General features: G+C 44.4%; 1 protein-coding gene across 11 annotated transcripts in view; it reads left to right on the plus strand.

Annotated features, from left to right (window-relative positions):
* Positions 1-255: 255 nt before the first annotated feature.
* Positions 256-18,978, plus strand: part of LOC147613354 (folylpolyglutamate synthase-like) — a 109,242-nt gene continuing 90,519 nt past the window's right edge. For 3 of the 11 annotated variants that reach the window (XM_086782656.1, XM_086782654.1, XM_086782659.1), the window contains exons 1-6: positions 508-886; positions 1,571-1,701; positions 12,636-12,701; positions 12,786-12,895; positions 13,040-13,100; positions 13,227-13,310. In XM_086782656.1, coding sequence (XP_086638782.1) covers positions 511-886; positions 1,571-1,701; positions 12,636-12,701; positions 12,786-12,895; positions 13,040-13,100; positions 13,227-13,310 — 828 coding nt within the window. In that variant the 5' untranslated portion in view covers positions 508-510. Of the gene's footprint in view, positions 887-1,570; positions 1,702-12,121; positions 12,191-12,635; positions 12,702-12,785; positions 12,896-13,039; positions 13,101-13,226; positions 13,311-18,978 lie in introns of those variants that run through there. The other 8 variants (XM_086782660.1, XM_086782666.1, XM_086782661.1 and 5 more) reach the window with 5 other exon arrangements.

Genomic DNA, 18,978 nt, shown 5'->3' on the forward strand with positions numbered 1-18,978 from the left:
CAATCAAGTGACAAAAATTGCAAGAAAGGACTCACAAAGTGGAACTCTCAGTAATAAATAAATGCGAATTCAAATATAATCAAGTCTTAATACAACCAAAGCAATGATATACAAAGTGCTGGCAGATGCAAAAGAGACACTCAAAGGATAAGCTCACAACAAAGCAACTTGTTGCTTTCACTTCAAATTTAGCATAATTTTCATGATTAATTTCAATAACAATGTCTAATCTAAATGTGTATGAACTATGGTTGAGATGTGGGAGCACGAGGCAAGCGCGCCCGGGAGGGCCGATGGGAGCTGGTTTAGAGCATCGGGACCAAGCTTGCTCTGTGTCAAACCTGCAGTCTTGTGAATGCATGCCCCTCCTCATCAGATCATGCTTCTTCTCTCTCTTCGTGAATGTGTTTGCACCGTCTGTCCTTGAGAGAGGACTTGTGAGACTCGTGACATCAATGTAAGAGAGAAATTATAAAAATTTGAGGTCCCCTAGAACCTCGCTATTCGCCTATGGCCGCATCTCCTGTTTGTCTTGCTAAGTTTCTGCTTCTTCTTAGCTATTGGCTTGCTGTCCCCACCCTTAACCTTGCGCCTGCTCTCACCTCGTGCCATTCCTTGCCGTTTCGCAAAGCGATGGAGAAGGGCATCCGTGTAGGTTTGTTAGCGGTCGGGCAGCTGAATGCTTCCGGCAATGGCCCAAGGCCAGCCCGCCGCAACGCCATAATCGCCATGGAATCGGTTGATTCGAATTGTAATGGGAGTTATAACGGTAGTAGGAATCACAGCAGTAGCAGCCCTTCTATTTCAGGTACAGCAGCGGGAAAGAATGGCTGTGCCGGAATGGCCGCGTGTGGCAACGATAACAGTAATTTGGCTCAATCCAATGGTGAGAAGCGGCCTCGGTCTCATTTGAGCTGCCAAAAGAAACCTCGTACTATAGATCAATTGAACAGCCAGATGTAGGACTGGCCTCCAGCGCTCTCTACCTTTGAGGTAATGACACAGGGGCTGAAGACCAAGGTGATCATCCAGGATATAGCTCCCACTGAAGAGTACTAGCACATACCCGGCCTTGATGATGATCTCGGCCTCCTCTGCCTTTCTCGCGTGCCTCGATCCGAGCATAGGAAGTGCATGCAGATCAATTATAAGTTCTGTGCCCTCTTCAACAGAGGCAATCTGTTCAAAATTCGCCGTAGACATCGGATTATTGAGTAGTGGATCTACATGTTTACCAGTGGCCAAGTATATCTGGACACCTCCTCCAGCGCTTTTGAGAGCTTGTTTCCTCGAGTACATGGGCTGGAGAGCGAGCTAGGGAGAAACAAAGATAAGTTTGCTTTAGAGTCTAGACAGGGCGAGGAAAATAGCCTTCAAGGAGAGCGAGGCTGACCAGACGTATAGTTGTGTGGACTGGCAGTGAATTTGAAATTTGAAAATAGAGAAAGAGGACGTGTAAAAGCTAATGTAGTTTAGCAAAGTGAGTTGAAAGGTGTAAAGTTTGCCACGTGGCATGTAGAGGTATATATATAGAATATAGATATAGATAATAAAAAGAACTCCTGTGCAGGTGGGGCGTTGATGGGAGCTCGAGACTACCCAGCTGCTCTGGAAGCTCTATCATCCCTCATCACCAAGCGTACACGTGGCGATGGCTCCAACCGTGGCGACTCCTTCGACCTCATGTCTCGCTACCTGAAGGTCAGTCAGTTTCCACAGCCAAAACTTCTTGTTTTACTAGGTCCTGCTGCCATTGCGCACAGTCAGTAATTTACAGGTTTATTTCTCGTTAGAAGAAGGTAAACAAGATAAATGTCCTGCTTGATGGAGAGAAGATGAGGGTTTTTGTTTGTTTTCCAAGGTTGTGTACGGCCTATGAGGCTCAATTAACAAGTACATGCCCTCACAGAAATCATCAATGAGAGCTTGAAATGCTAGCGCTTAACTAGTTGTGTATATGGTTGGCCCGTCTTGAGTAATTCTGAGAAAAAAAGAAAGAACGAAAGTTACATTGAACGAAAGACCCAATGATGCTATCCATGGTATGTCTCATCATGGAAAAGAAAAACAAAACAAGTACAAATAACATAGCTATCTGAAAGTAGAGATTGATACAATGATCATCATGGGGAAGTACATGGGGTATAAGCACTAGTACAAGAGACTCTCATCATGGAGTACATGAGAATATGAAGCATGTGGGGCACATCATCCTCCAGTAAAGGGTACACCACTCTCAAGCATGTCGAGCACGTTCTTGTATTCATCTAGGTATATGTATATATATGTCGAGCATGGGATTACTGAGTATGGCTGAGAGGTCCCCTTCTATCACAGTACGCGGGAAGGTGGTGTGATGGCGGTGGAGCATGTTCTGGATCTGGATCTATAAGAGAGAGAGAGAGAGAGAGAGAGAGAGAGAGAGAGAGAGAGAGTTATATTAACGTCCACGGGAGGCCGAATCCGACCTATGGGACAGATCGGGTACATCCATTTACATTCCACTCTGGGTATCGATGCCAAAGAGGCATAAAACTAAAAAAAAAAAAACTCAAAATGAACTCTTAAGACTCTTAAGAGTTTAAATTACAATGGGTTCTATTGCATCTAGTTCGAAATTGAGGTTCAAAATAAAAATAGCTATATTTCATCCATGGATGGATTTACTCTTGAGGGGGGTGGGGTACGGAATTCTTTAATGATTGCTTGTCCTCCTCTGTATATTGCCCATTTGCCATTCTTTCTTGCTTCTTTAACTTTATTCAGCTCTGCCGATTTGTTCTTGAGTTGTAGCGGGGTGAGTTCATCAGCTATCCATACCTTTGTCCCTTGGAGAGACCTTGTTTGCTTCATCACTGCTATTTTCTCATTGTTGTCCATATAGGAGATTTTTGCCTTTGTACCCTTTACTATAATAGAGATAGGGTCTCCTAAGTCCATGAAGGGGACTACTTTACTCAGTTGTGCTGTAAGTACATCTGTATCTAATATGTAGTCTTCTCGAAGCTCTTGAGCTATGTTTGCCCTATCCCAGCCTTGAGGAAGACCAATGGGCCTATGAGACCAAAGTGATACAATAATGTCCATGGCATATCTCATCATGGAATGGAAAATAAAACAGAAAGAAAACATAAATATAGCTATCTCACTAGGGTGATACAGAAATGTCCATGGAAACTCATCATGAAATACTAAGAACATAAAAAACATGGGAGCAACATCAGCTCCGAGTAGATGGTATACCACTCTCCAAAATGTCAAGCATGGGACTGACGAGTATGGCCAAGAGGTCTCCCTCAGCTGTCATGTGGAAAGGTAGCTTGATGGCGGTGGAGCATGTCCTGGATCTGGAGCTAATGAGGTGATCGTGGCTGACCGGGGAGGGAGAGGGGAGGGCGTCGGGCACGCTGGAGTGCAGAGGCTCGGTCCGAGGTAACTCCTCTCGGGCAAGGTAGGTCCAGAGCAGCTCGTGGAGGGTCCACAAGATCCACTATGTTGGTGTCCTCCACCCCCTCGGTCCGGAAGAAACTGGTGATGGTTGACTGCCGAGGGAGGGGGCAAGGTGGCTTGGGCTTGTGTCTCAAGAAGGTGTCCCTGTGTCTGCGGAGCTCAAGCAGGAAGAGGCCCAGGCAACGCTGGTCCTGGAAGTCAATGTCCTGGAGAGTGGACCGAATCCCTCACGAAATAGACAGTGAAACCTCCCATGGATCTCATAGTATACTGGGCAACGGCATATGTAATGCTCCTTCGTCTCAACCTCTGTGTGTCATAGTCGTCAGATCCTCTCCTCTTTGGGTGTTCGTATGAGCTTCCCGGCTCCAAAGATGCGCTCAGCTCTACCTATTTCCACTTTGAGGTGGTGGGAAGAAACCCATATCTGGCCAATCGCAATCCCATGGCATGGGACGTGTGAACACTCAAGTAGCCCGGTTGCTGGATGAATCCATTCTCAGTGAGTGTGAGGAAGTGGTCTCTGTAAAAGTGCATCTTCGTGGGAAGCTCCGGGGGTGTGATCCATGTGCAATGTGTGTAGAGGCTAAGAAGATCTGACCGGATAACCCGGTTGGTATCCTCGTGAGATAACCGGAGAAAAGGGGAGTCCAAACTGTACTGAAGGGGAGGGTGCAAACCTGATGCACTGACAACCGATGAAAACCAAGAGCCGGAACATACAACACCTGGGAGGAATGCTTCCCTCCTTTGCCATCGGGAACTATCTCCATCCTGCCCTCACTGTGAACTGGGATAGTGGATGTATCCCCAGTAAGAATGTGACCAGAATACTTGCAGAGATCCTGTAAATCAAAACGGGAAGGAGTCATGTGCCTGGAAGCACCACTGTTTAGAATCCTCTCCCAAGTATCCGTTGCGGAGAGTCCTCCAACCTCCTCCCTGCCTGAAGAAAATGAAACATCGGTGTCCATCACCTCCAGGTGCACAAAAGCCGGAGTTTTCATGATTGCTGTTGAGGAATCTTCACCCCCCATCCATAAGACGTGAGGTGGAAGGAACAAGAGAGTTAGAGAGAAGCTCCTTCCTTGCATAGTTACGAGGAGTTTTAGAAACGCCTGATTTGAAACGGGTTTCAAAAACGTTTTAGAAGTTTCATAACTTTTTGAAACGGCAATAAAAAGTTTCAAACAAAAATACAAAAATATATATATTTTTGAATATAGAATGTACAGTAGTACAAGAAATAAGTGTTTAGGTCTTACTACTTAGCCTATTTATTTCAACAGGCAGAATACTATTCCATACATGATACTGGGCAGCCAAGAGTCTGGTACTTCACTTAACACAATGATAAAAAACATCATAATAAAGATAAATCATGATGACTCCCAAGAGTCATGACAATCACACAATGTCCCACGGTCCACCAAATCCAAAAAAAAGTACATAGATAAATTACTCAAGGCTCATCCTCTTGCCCATCATCCTCATCATCCTCACCATCACGCTCATCCTCACTCTCACTACTAGTACCACTGGCTGAGTCCTCCTCAAATGCCTCATCCTCATGATCTGTTGGTGTCGCACTGGTACTAGCAACTGCCTGGGATCGTGTACCATGAGATGTAGCTGTAATCTCTGGAATAGATATCTCTGTCCGCCTGAGGGATGTCGGGGATCTCCTTGCACTTCGTAATATCAATCTTGTTAGGATTGACTTGGCAAGGCTCGATGGGGTTCCCTTTCTGCTCTATCAATCGCAAGTTGTAATGACAGAACACAAGCCACTCCAATTGTGCAGTTGAGAGTCTATTTCTCTTCTTGGTGTGGAAAAGTGCCCATGTACTCTAGTTTCTCTCACAAGGTCGTGAACTACAGTCTTGTGAGAGAACTCTCATGGCAATGCGTCTCTGCAAATAAAAATCAACACCATTCATCATTGAATAGAAGTATAATATTCTTAGACAAGTTATACTTAGTAACTTGTTACTTACCAAATCTGGAGTACCAATGCCATATTTCTCCCACCAAGACACAGGCTCAAGCTGTGTGTCTCTCAGTTGTGCTGTTGGCCGTCCAAACATATGGCTACTGTTTCGATATATGAGAAGCTCATCCTCCAGCTTTCTCATAAGTTGCACATCACCACCCACTAGCCTGGAAATGTAAGAGCTCCATCCTGCCTCTAGCTCTTCACTCAAGTATTGCTCCTCACTTCTCCAAAGAGGATGCAAAATGTGTGCAACTGCGTGGATTGGCCTATGAAACCAATCCCAACGTTGGTTCCATATCTCCCTAATATCTTGAACTCTGCATATGAGTTCAAAGTTGCAAGTGGAAAAACAAAAAGTAAGCAATGAGCATATACTTCAATCTTCTAAGTTCTATGATCTATCTAGCTTCAAGAGAAAGAATAAGAGTGATACCTCTCAGGAGACAATAATGTACAAGCATCGAGGGCTTCTCCAATCTTGTCCATGAACTTATAGTGGAGCCCAATGGTACTCCCCTCCATGTTGGTGAGTCGAAGGACACTATACATGGGATTGAGTGTCTTGACAAGTGCCTGCGCATCATTCCACCAAGTCTCTCTCATGACCATACGAGCAAATGAAACTGACTTTGGTGCATCTTTGTCATCCCATGTTACCCACTCACGACATACCACTGTGTGCATTAGGCCATGGTGCACCCTCACGAGCCTCTCCACCACAATGAACATGTAGGCAAAGCGGGTTTTGGATGGCTTCAAGAGCTCTAGATTAGAATTGGCTCTATACATGCTCAGCACTTTCGGCCTTTTGGTGACAAAGTTCACCATACTAGAGGCTACAGAAAAAATGTTCCTCACCCAATCCAGCTTTCCCACATCTTCTATCATCAAATCAAGGCTATGTGCAGCACAAGGTGTCCATACAATCTTGGGAAACTCTTCTTCAAGCATCCTTCCCATGGAAACACAATTCGACCCATTGTTTGTTATCACATGCACAATGTTGTCTGGGCCAATCTCTTGTATAGCCTGGCGTATATGCCTGAAGATGAACTCCCCTGTCACCACTGTCCCCGCCATAGAGGCATCAATGGCACGAATAAACATAGTGCCTTTGCATGAGGAGACCAGAATGTTATAAACACTCCTTTTCTTCACATCTGACCAGCCATCACATCAAAGTACACCCATACTTTACCCAAGTAGCCTTAAGAGGCTCCATCTCTGTCTCAATTACTAGCTTCTCTCTCCGAAGCTCTATAGTATGTAAGGCCTCATATGAGGGACCATCCCACTCACAACCTATGTGTGAGATTGCTCTAATTGTTGTCCTCCATCAAGGAGTCCGCAAAATATTGAAGGACAATGCTCACCCCACAAAAAGCTTGGTTATCTCCCTTGTTGCCTCCTTCATGGCAGCCTTTTGAAACCCTGCCTTCACATGCCCTTTCTTCAACAAAGGTAAAGCTATCCTCTTTGCTCGAGGGTGTGAACTAGAGCTACCCCCAATAGTAAAAGTCCCATGATACTGTCACCTACTGTAGAATCTTGCTCTTCCACAGTCATGGGAGCCTCTCTTAAATGCCGAGGATCCACGATCTCCTCAACAGGAAGGCCTACTTCCTTAGTCTTCCAAGCCTTAAGGCTTTCATAAATGTGCCTTGGTACGACCTTACAAGGTCCCACCCTATGGCCCTTTGTATGTGTGAAGTGTGCCTTCAACCATGTAATGTTGCCAGGATGCACTTCTGCACAAAAATTTCACCTTCATTTTCCTGAGCCTGAGCCTACATACTTGCTCTCCCATGTGACATTGCTCCACAAGGGATCCTGTGCACGAGGCATCTTACAAAGTTGCAAGCAGCAAGAGAAATACCCTGTAACCTGTTGCCTGCATAGGTTGTGATAAAATCCCCATTTTAGCTATGGGAAAAAAAGCCTGATATAGGTTGCAGGCAGTAGGCTAGAGCAGCGTGTATTATGTATAGTTAATAGTATACTGAACAGAAACATAAAACACAATAGTAAAGATTCTAGAAACATAAAACACCTAGGTAGCTAGGCTTACCTTGAGAATGCACAGGCTATAGCACTCGGTCGGGTGAAGGTGAATACACAACAGTCGGCCATAGCACTGCAGTAGTCGACCACAAGCTCCTCAGCAGTCGGCCATAGCACTGCAGCAGTCGACCACAGGCTCCTCAGCAGCCGGCCATGAATGGACAGGCCACAGGCAGTCGGGAGTCGCCAATTAGTCGTCGGGACTCGGCCAGCAGTCGTGAACAGGGTGGACAGGTCACAGCAGTTGGGAGTCGCCAAGCAGTTCGGAGACGGGTGGAGTCGTGGACAACTTCAGTCTCGGTGGCAGCAGCTCGAAAGTCGAAACGTGTGCGGTTGTGTGAAAGTACACGAAGTACACGTACGACGAAAAGATGTGATAAGAACTTTTTTTTGATAGATAAAAAACGCATTTCAAAGTATGAAACTGTTATGAAACGTTTCAGTCTCGTTTCAAATGGACTGAAATGAGTTTCGTTGCTACTATGTCTCCTTGGTGGAAGAGGATTTTTGAGTTTGGTTGGTGGATGAAGAGGTTTGATTGATGGGTTTCTTAGCAAAACCACCTTCTCTCTTCTTCTTGCGACAATCAGGTTGAACGTGACCTTTGAGACCACAATAATGACAAGTAAGCTCCTTGTAAGTGGGATTGTTGGTAGGTTTGGAGTCACCTTTGTTGCTCGTGGAAACCTTGGGCTGCCACAATAATAACAAGTAAGCTCCTTGTGACCTTTGAGACCACAATAATGACAAGTAAGCTTCTTGTGAGTGGGATTGTTTGCAGGTTTGGAGTCACCTTTGTTGCTCGTGGAAACCTTGGATTGCCATTTGCTTTTGCTCTTAGCATGAAGAAGGGTCTCGGAAGTACCCTAGCTGGTCTTCTTTCTCATGGCTCTATCCTAAAGCATGCCAACAATGGTATGTAGATTAGGAGTAGAATGAAGAAGTGATATAGTATCACAAAAAACAGAGAAAGTCTCAGGCAATTTGGCGGGGAGCCGATTGACAAAGTCTTTGTCGGTAGCTTTGCTCCCCAATCCGTAAGACGTGAGGTGGAAGTAACAGGAGAGTTAGAGAGAAGCTCGTCAATACTGATGAAGACAGTCTGCATGGTGGAAGAGGATTTTTGAGTTTGGTCGGTGGATGAAGAGGTTTGACTGATGGGTTTCTTAGCAAAACTACCCTGTCTCTTCTTCTTGCGACAATCAGGCTGAATGTGACCTTTGAGACCACAATAATGACAAGTAAGCTCCTTGTGAGTGGGATTGTTGGCAGGTTTGGAGTCACCTTTGTTGCTCGTGGAAACCTTGGACTGCCACAATAATGACAAGGAAGCTCCTTGTGACCTTTGAGACCACAATAATGACAAGTTAGCTCCTTGTGAGTGGGATTGTTGGTAGGTTTGGAGTCACCTTTGTTGCTCGTGGAAACCTTGGTCTGCCATTTGCTTTTGCTCTTAGCGTGAAGAAGGGTCTCTGAAATACCCGGGCTAGTCTTCTTTCTCATGGCCCTATCCTGAAGCATGCCAATAATGATATGTAGATCAGGAGTAGAAGGAAGAAGTGATATAGTATCACAAAAAACAGAGAGAGTCCCGGGCAATTTGGCGAGGAGCCGATTGACAAAGTCCTCATCGGTAGCTTTGCTCCCCAAAGAGACCAACTGCTTCTGAATGGTTATGAACTCCATAACGGAATCCATGATGTTAGTAGTATCGGCGATCTTTAGGTTGGAGAGCAGATTCTCTAAGGCTACCTTCTGAGTAGAGTTCTCACGGTGATACCTCCTTTGAATGGTATCCCACAATTCTTATGCAGTTTCCTCATCATTGTCATCAAATTGCCGGGCAATAGAGGGTTTTATGTTGAAGAAGATAAAGGCATGAGCCCTTGCATCTTTGTCAGTGTGAGGAGAAGTAGCATCGGGAGAGGCATTAGTACCAGAAACAATACCCCATAGGCGATGATATCGAAGGAGAGTCTTCATCTGTAGTGCCCAATCAAGATAATTGGTTCCATCTAAGATGGATTCCTTCGGAAGTCGTGGAATGGATGAAGAGATGATAGTCGGTGTAGAAGCCATGGAATCCTCCTCTTGAATTTACAGTGGAAAGACTGCAAGTAGGTACCCGGGGGTGGCCCACTCCTCCCTAGATGGTAGGTGAGGTGAAAGAAAGATGTAGAACTGTTCTCCTACCGGAGATCAAGGCACACGGGGGAAGACTTGAGCCAACCCGATGCGCAATGAAGTAAGGGAGGGAGAGGCTAATGGAGCAAGTGCACTGTGCTGCCACTAGTCCAGGCTAGGGAGTTGCTGCCAATACAAAATTAGGAGAGGAGAGGAGAGGGAAGGGCTGGAAAAAAATACAGCAGAGTGCTGCTGTAGCAGAAATGCTGATTTGTGTGATGAAGTAGATCTCCAAAAATGCAAGCGCCGCCAAGGGAGCAGAGGAGAAAAAAACGCAGGCTGAAAACTCTATGCTGATCTGTGTAAGCACATGTGCTCTAATACCATGTGAGAGTATGTGAATATGAAGCGGAAGCAAATAGAGATCAGGGGTAAGAGAGAGTAGACAGCCACAGAGAGATCCAACACTTGAGCTAGAGATTGAAATATTGAATCGGGAAAAAAAACGCAGCAGAGTGCTGCTGTAGCAGAAATGTTGATTTGTGTGATGAAGTAGATCTCCAAAAACGCAGGTGCCGCCAAGGAAACGGAGGAGAAAAAAACACAGGCTGAAAACTTTTCTTGATGATGAGTGGAAGCATAGGAGCTCTAATACCATGTGAGAATATGAAGCGGAAGCAAATAGAGATCACGGGTAAGAGAGAGTAGACAGCCACAGAGAGATCCAACACTTGAGCTAGAGAGCGAAATATTGGATCGGGAAAAAAAATGCAACAGAGCGCTGTTGTAGTAGAAACGTTGATTTGTGTGATGAAGTAGATCTCCAAAAACGCATGCGCCGCCAAGGGAGCAGAGGAGAAAAAAACGCAGGCTGAAAACTCTTCTTGTTGATCTGTGGAAGAACAAGAGCTCCAATACCATGTGAGAATATGTGAATATGAAACAGAAGCAAATAGAGATCACGGGTAAGAGAGAGTAGACAGCCACAGAGAGATCCAACACTTGAGCTAGAGACTGAAATATTGAATGTATTGAATGAATAAATGAAGGTACAATGGCCATGCTTATATACATCTCATGTAGAGCAGTCGGTCAGTAGCATTGGAGGACAAATGTCCACGATTGATAAAAATGCCTAAAATAAGCTATAAAAAGTGGAGAAATATGGGAAAAATCCCTAAAAATATGAGATAAATATCTGGATAAAAAGGGGATAAAATGGAGTAAAAGAGAGTTGGAGATGACATGTCCAACAAAGCTATGATGCGGAAGGTTATGGAACCTTTAACTTGATATGCAGAGAACACCAAAACTGAGATTATGCAAGGTAGAGATGGAATCGAGAGAAAGAACAATACAGAGGGTTGTTGCCCAATATTTCTCAAAAGGGCCCCCACCCGTAGGTGTATTTGCTTGTATTGCTATATGTGTTAATGGACTGACTTGCAGTGCTGTAAATCCCTGTTTATACTGACCAAAATGACGTGCATATGCTGAAGAAGACTTGGGCTGAATGATGGCTACCTACTGTAAGCATCTGTTAGACAGCTTTGTGATGTGCGTTTTCCTTCATACAGGCTGGATGACCTGCGTTTCACTGAAAACAATGACCTGGATTGTGCTGGACCTCTTATGCCTTCCGTTAATGACCATATGTGTGGTCATTGATGCAAGGGCTGATGAGATGATGGGCAAGGGGCTGTGGGCACCTTTATCCAGTGCCCATGCTACTGGGCCGACTAGGGCAAACAGGTCAACTAGCCTGTAGGGCTGGTCGTGGACATGAAAAAGGCGTCTATAATCGCTTTTACACTAGGCACCCCTTATGATTGGTCCCTCATCTTGGCTGTGGGTACTCTTTCCCCCATGACCCCTTGCGTAGGCCCAATAGGCTGTCCTAGATCCATTTACCCATTGCTGTGTTGCTAGTACCTTATGTAAGGATTTGCACACACTGGGGTGACACATTTGACCTATACTTGTTGACGGGCACCCTCCCAAAAGGTGAAAATGTTGTCCATGGACAACACGTGTGTGCCATATAGAATAGTCAGGTGGCAAGAAATATTATGTCACCATTGTATATGTGTGAATTATTATGAGTGGGTCTCTTGAACTAGCTATTGTAGACGGATCGTGGGATGACGCACTTTTCCCTCTATGGGGGTTCGTGATGACTCTGGGTAGCACATACCCTTCCTAGACGTACAAACAGTAGTCTACGCATCCTCACTGATGACTGTCATCATTCCTCCATATGTTATAGGGGCTCACTTCAGGGCCTTTTGATGTCATGTGTAACCCTAGCCCAATTTGTTCATATAGGTGTGCATATGCCAAGGATGGTGATGCAGGTGAGATAATATAACTTGCTCAGATACTGCTGCAAATGTGGTAACGGCCAATTCTCATATGGTATTATGCCTAAGATAGGAAGTGACAGACCGATATTACAACATGTGTGAGACTGCTCTACGGCTGTAATGGCAGGTTGTTAAGCATACTCAATGAAGACTTGAGCGTAGTAAAGACTTGGCCGGGCAATTCATGCCAACTCATGTATGCCTTTGAACAAAGCATCTAAAGGCTACCCCATTTTTGGATTTGTCTATTCTCTTCTTCCTTTTACCAGTCGGCAAACTTTTCTGTAGTAGTCTCACAAGCTCTTTGCTATTGTGTCTTTGTCAAAATTCTCTCAACGAGCTTGGATATATTTCAATCTTATTTTGTGAATGCAATTATACTATTATAGATGCCGGGGTTCAAACCCTGGACCTGTGTGCTGGCAGGCCAGGGCATTACCAACTTGGGCTAGAGCCCACTGGTGATTTATATCAACCTTATAAAGGTATATATAGTCTCTTAGAGCAACCCATAATATTCGATTAACCAAAGCATCTAAAGAAAGTCAAACAGTTCCTAGAATTCAGCTTTCAAGGCAAGATGCTTGATTCTTTTTGAAGCATCCTTAAGAGTCTATAAGATTTTTTTCTCACATGCACAGGTAGCTGGTTTAGAGGAGCCTCTTTCAAAGCTAAGCATCATTCATATTGCTGGGACAAAAGGCAAGGTGTGTAATTTTCAATCACATTTCTTTGCTTTTGATACTGTTCATTTGCGTTTATAGTGCTGTAGTTGAAGTGTTAGATTTCAGGGCTCTACGTGTACTTTTTCGGAGAGCATCCTGAGAGAGTGCGGCTACAAAACGGGGCTTTTTACTTCTCCTCATCTTGTCGATGTTCGAGAGAGGTTCAAAGTTAACAAGTCAGTTCTATTCCTTGTTTTTCCTTTTGATTATGTTTTCCTAGCAAGCATTCTTTGCCTTGCTTTTGTTTATTCAAATGCGCAGAATTCAATGAATGTTGCAGAGTTATTCTTGTTTTAAGTACTTGACCAAGGCTAATGCAGGGTGAATGTGTCGGAAGATGTCTTCTTGAGGCATTTTTGGTGGTGTTGGGACCGATTCAAGGTATGTTAGTGTATAATTATTATAGAGCGAAAGTTAAGTTCTCGTGGGTTGAATCATACTAGTCACCAAGAGGATTGATGTTTTTTTTTGTTTTTTTTTTTTTTTTTTGGGGGGGGGTGTCATCAGATGAATCTTGCAAGTGATGTGCCCATGCCCACTTACTTCAGATTTCTTACCTTATTGGCCTTCAAGATCTTTATTGATGAGAAGGTAAGTCAACAGTTTTCCTGAATTAACGATCTAACTTAAGAAAATGCACGGAATGTTTGTTTATAGTGATAATCGCCATATAACATATAAAAATTTAAAGTTTGCCTTCATGTTTACAGGGAAATATTTCTACTGCCATCCTCTTGTGACCACAATTTTTTTTGGACCAACAAGTATTCTCATCCTCATTCCCGTGAATTCCCACGGCCTGTGGGGATACATCAGTGCACCATAATACTCCTAGCCAAGCAACAAGGTGTCTACTGCTGCCCCTCTAAAGATCAAGGGGATGGCAGAATCAATCTGTGTGATTCTCCCCTGCTCCCCATGCAACACAATAGTCAAGGAAGGCCTTTTGAAAGCCCTTGTCTTAAAAGAGGGATTAGGATGAAAAGTGCAGTGGCTATGAACACAAGAATATTGGTTCGACAGCCTGGACCCTGGGTATCAAATCGAGTCCTCGTAGCAAAGCTCGGCTGGCCTCAGAATCTTACAATCATCAGTTTCCAATCTTGAATTCTGAAGAATCTAAACTTCTATTAAAAACACTTTCATCGGAGGTCCTTTCAAGGAAGGACACTCAAAAAGTAAGATTACTACTGGTGGAGCTAATGAAGTGTAAGAAAAATACACAAGCGGCACTTGACCTTAAGACAAAGTGCTTGAAGCAAGAGATACGGAGAATAACATTGAATTACTGTTGCAAACCAAAGTTACAAACTGATGGTGGTGTTTGCCCACCCGTGCGCTCTGGCAACGAGATTTGATGGCGATCTAGGTAGACTCTAGATAGAGGATGTCATGCACATACAAGGGTGCACTACTGCAGTGAAGATAGATCTCAATATCTACAAGATAAGGTGTGCAAGATATGAGGGTGGTACTCCATCTCGACTGGAGAGAGAGAGAGAGAGAGAAATGAAATGAAATGTTATATTAACGTCTTCAAAAGGCCATAATGACCTATGAGACCAAAAGTTACATCATGGTGGATCTGATACAATGTCTGGATAAAAAAACCCAGAAAAATGAAAAATAAAGATGATACTACTGGTACCTGGAGAGAGAGAGAGAGAGAGAGAGAGAGAGAGAGAGAGAGAGAGTGTTATATTAACGTCTACGAAAGGCCAAAACGACCTATGAGACCAAAAAATTACATCATGTCCATGGAATACATCATCATGGCCTCTAAAAATAAAATAAAAGAACAAGAGCTGAAATGCCAAAACTGATCCCAATACAAGGAGCGTCAAGCTCTCACATCACCCTAAAATATCCCGCATAGGGTGTTGCATCATGGTACCCAATGTAGTAAAGCTGAGCCGGCGGGAGAAAGTCCTGTGGTGGTGGGAAATGATGGCTCTAATCCTCTTGTGGTGACACGAGTATGGGCAAGGGTTGGGGGCATTGGGCGTTGGGCTCTGCATAGCAACATAAGCGAGCGAGCGAGAGAGAGAGAGAAAGAAAGAAAGATATATTAAGCGTCTACTAAGGACCCAATGGGCTATGAGACCAAAGCGATACAATAATGTCCATGGCATAGAATGGAAAATAAAGCAGAAATAAAACATAAACATAGCTATCTCATTGGGGTGATACAAAACTGTCCATGGAAACTCATCATGGAATACTAAGAACATCGAAACATGATAGCAGCATCAACTCCGAGTGGATGGTATACCACTCTCCAAAATATCAAGCATGGGGCTAATGAGTATGGCCGAGAGGTCTCCCTCAGCTATGGCACGTGGAAAGGTAGCTCGATGGCGATGGAGCATGTCTTGGATTTGGAGTTGATGAGAGAGAGAGAGAGAGAGAGAGAGAGAGAGAGAGAGAGAGAGAGAAGGTAGATTCTATTGCCTTAAGGGAGTATTCTTATACAAGTACATTCTATTGCCTTTAAGGGAGTATTCTTATACAAGTACATTGAACGGGTAGCTTGGCCTAGCCATGCACCACCGTTTCTTCCAAAAACTTTGAATGAAATCAAATCAATCAATCAACTAGTAGCCTAGCTAATGTCACCATTCGGTCCATCTCCATTTCTGGAGCCACTTCTATGGGACTGTCACTCCATAGAGCGGCTAGATTTATACCATGTTCACATGTGGCCAGGCCAGTTCCCCATGTGAAAGGGTCAGTCATTTGGTGTCACATGGACGGGAACCAATTTTCTGCCACCCGTGTGTGACGAGTATTGTGCCATATGGACGGGAGCTTGTTTGGTGCCACTTGTGTATGACCAAGATTTCGTCTTATCCATGGGACTGTCACTCCATGGTAGGACTGATATTTGTGCCGACCTTGTCTATGTGATTGTCACTCCATAGGAAGGCTTGTGCCAAGATGTGTGTTTTGCCTATGGGACTGTCACTCCATAGGAAAACCAAGATTTCACATTTCTATCACGCCAGTTTTGTGCCCGACAAGAAATCTTTGTACAAGTTTCATGAAAGGGAGATTTCGTCCATTACATGTGCACATGCATTTATGTTTGCATGCATAAACTTGTTTTCGCATGACTTGCTTTCGTGTGTTTGCCTGCTATGTCGTGCTAGACTGCCAGTACACTGGATGGGGACGTCCCCAGTATACCGTGGGTGTGCTGTCTGCTGACGAGTTGGTGTGGCGTGTGAACAGGTGGTAAGTATTATCCTTTTTGGCCTTTTTAAATGTAAAATCCCTTAAGTAATGTCAACCTTAATATTTATAAGGTTGGGTGTTCACACACATTTAAACATTGGCTAGACATTTGCTTTAATGTGGGTGCCCAACATTATTAAAGTTTAATAATAATAATGTAACAAGTATTGCATGAAGAAATTCTTCTTCCCCACACGTGGATGGTTGGTGGGAGGGTGGTAGATGGAAAGGACATGCCTTTGTACCTGCAGCCAGGACCTGTATGGGAGAAACAGGAATTAGGGTTAGTTCATGTGTGTGAGACATACACAGAGAAGAACAAGGGAGAGAGAGAGAGAGTTGTGGGGATAAGTCAACTCATGAGGATATGAGTGTGTGACTCCCCTATCACACATGTATATTGCACTAGTACACATAGTGCACTTAGTACATTAAAAGTACTAAGTGTACTATGTACTATAACTTATGGGCTTGTACACACTATAAGGGTGGGCATTATGCCTTTACCCCAACAACCTCCCACTTAAAGGCAAAGTGCCCTTAAGTAAAGGAAAAGAAAAATCAGCATGTACATGATAATATACAAGGCCATATCAAGGCTGAAACTGGCCTCATCCAATGCCCATCAAGTGTCTGCAATGAGCAAACCGCTCCGGAGGCAAACTCTTTGTCAACAGATCAGCCGGGTTGTCATCCGTGTGAATCTTAACAAGCTGAATTTGCTTGTTCTCTATCACCTCTCTGATGAAGTGATACTTCACATCCACATGCTTCGTCTTTGCATGAAAGACAGGGTTCTTTGCCAACTGGATGGCACTCTGACTGTCACAATGCAACAATGGAATATCCCCTGTATAGCCCAAATCAACCACTAACCGAGATAGCCATAATGCCTCCTTGCAAGCCTATGTGGCTGCAATATACTCGGCCTCTGTAGTAGATAAGGCTGTGCACTTCTGCATCCTGGATATCCATGACACAGCACCTCCTGTGAATGTAAACACATAACCGGTAGTAGACTTCCGGTTATCTGGATGACCGGCATAATCTGAATCCGTGTAACCATGCACTAATGCATCCTGTTTGCCAAAGCAAATGCACATATCCTGTGTGCCCTTCGGGTATCTCATGACACCTTCACTGCTTCCCAATGCTTCTTACCAGGGTTGGCCATGTATCTAGAAACCACTCCCACTGCAAATGCAATGTCCGGCCTAGTAGCAACCATGGCATACATGAGACTGCCACAAGCTGAAGCATACGGAATCTTGGCCATTTCAGCCCTGCCACTATCTGACTGTGGGCTGTCCATAGCACTGAGTTTCACATATGGAGGCAAAGGAGTACTAGTCTTCTTCCCCCCGTCCATATTGAACCTCTGCAAGACTTTGCCAATGTATTCCTTCTGAGACAAATACAACACATGCTGATTTCTGTCCCGAAGTATCCGCATACCCAAGATGTGATTTGCATCACCCAAATCCTTCATATCAAAGGTTTGATGCAGCCTCTGCTTCAAGGTATCCATCTCCTTACGAGATTTCCCGGCAATCAACATATCATCAACATACAAGATGAGGATCAATAGACTGCCATCCAAAGCTTTCTTGGTGTACAAGCAGTGATCTATGTCACTTCTCCTGAATTTCTGTGATTTCATGAATGTATCAAATTTATGATACCATTCCCTTGGTGCTTGTTTGAGCCCATAAAGACTCTTTTTCAGCTTGCATACAAGCTTCTCCTTTCCACTCACTGCATAACCCTCTGGCTGCTGCATATATATCTCCTCATGGAGATCACCGTGAAGAAAAGCAGTCTTCACATCCATCTGAATCAAGTCCAGATCATCATGTGCAACCAAAGCTAACACAGCTCTAAGTGTGGTCATTTTGACCACTGGAGAGAAGATTTCCTCAAAGTCCACACCATATTCCTGCTTGAAGCCCTTAGCCACTAACCTGGCTTTGTATCTTGGCTTTGCATCTGGTGCAACTTTGAGCCTGTAAACCCACTTGCATGGCAAAACCTTCTTGCCTGTAGGCAAATGCACCAACTTCCAAGTTTCATTTTTATGCAGAGAATCCATCTCTGACTTCATGGCTCGCTCCCATAGAGCTTTGTCTGCTCTCTGTGAAGCCTCCTTATAACATGAGGGCTCCCCACAGTCAGTGAGCATCAAGTAGTCAACCCTTGGAACAAACCTGTCAGGGGCTCTGGAGGGTCTAGTGGACCTCCGTACCCAATGACCATCATTTGCAGGTTGCTGTCCAGCCTGCATATCACCCATTGGTGGCTCCTGTTCCATGCCATAAGGCTGAAATATTATGCCCGGTATATCCTCTAACTGTGGTATATCCATAGGGATATCTTCTGCCATCTCTGGCTGTCCATTTGGACCATTTTCAGCACCATTTAAGGGCTGGTTTTCCTGCTGTAATGGCTGATTTACAGCCCTTTGTTGTTGTCCATGATGTCCATCATCATCAAAGATGACTCTGCCAGGCTCCTGTTGCCTTGCAGGCTCCTTATACATGCATGTTTCATCAAAAATGACATCATTGCTGCGTATGATCTTTCTATTCATGGGATGCCAAAGTCTATACCCCATTTCACCTCTGTCACCATATCCTAGGAATATGCATTTGTGAGACTTAGGATCAAGTTTGGTGCGCATTTCCCTGCGTATGTGCACGTACGCAACGCAACCAAACACTCTCAAGTGCTTGTATGACGGAGGCTTCCCTGTCCATACTTCTTCTGGCACTTTCCCACCAAGCCTCGTGTTAGGTGACCTGTTTATAAGGTGAACAACTGTCATAACAGCTTCAGCCCAAAAACCATGAGGTAATGCAGCATGTGACAACATAGAACGGACCTTCTCCTGTATGGTCCTGTTCATCCTCTCTGCTGTCCCGTTTTGTGGAGGATCATAAGGAGTAGAGAGCTCCCTCTTGATGCCTTTAGCATCACAAAAGTCCTGAAACTGTTCGGACATGTACTCTCCACCATTGTCGGAACGCAA

Source organism: Cibotium barometz, chromosome 44, assembly GCF_041138505.1.
Source record: "Cibotium barometz isolate CiBa-2024 chromosome 44, ASM4113850v1, whole genome shotgun sequence".
NCBI classification, from domain to species: Eukaryota; Viridiplantae; Streptophyta; class Polypodiopsida; order Cyatheales; family Cibotiaceae; genus Cibotium; species Cibotium barometz.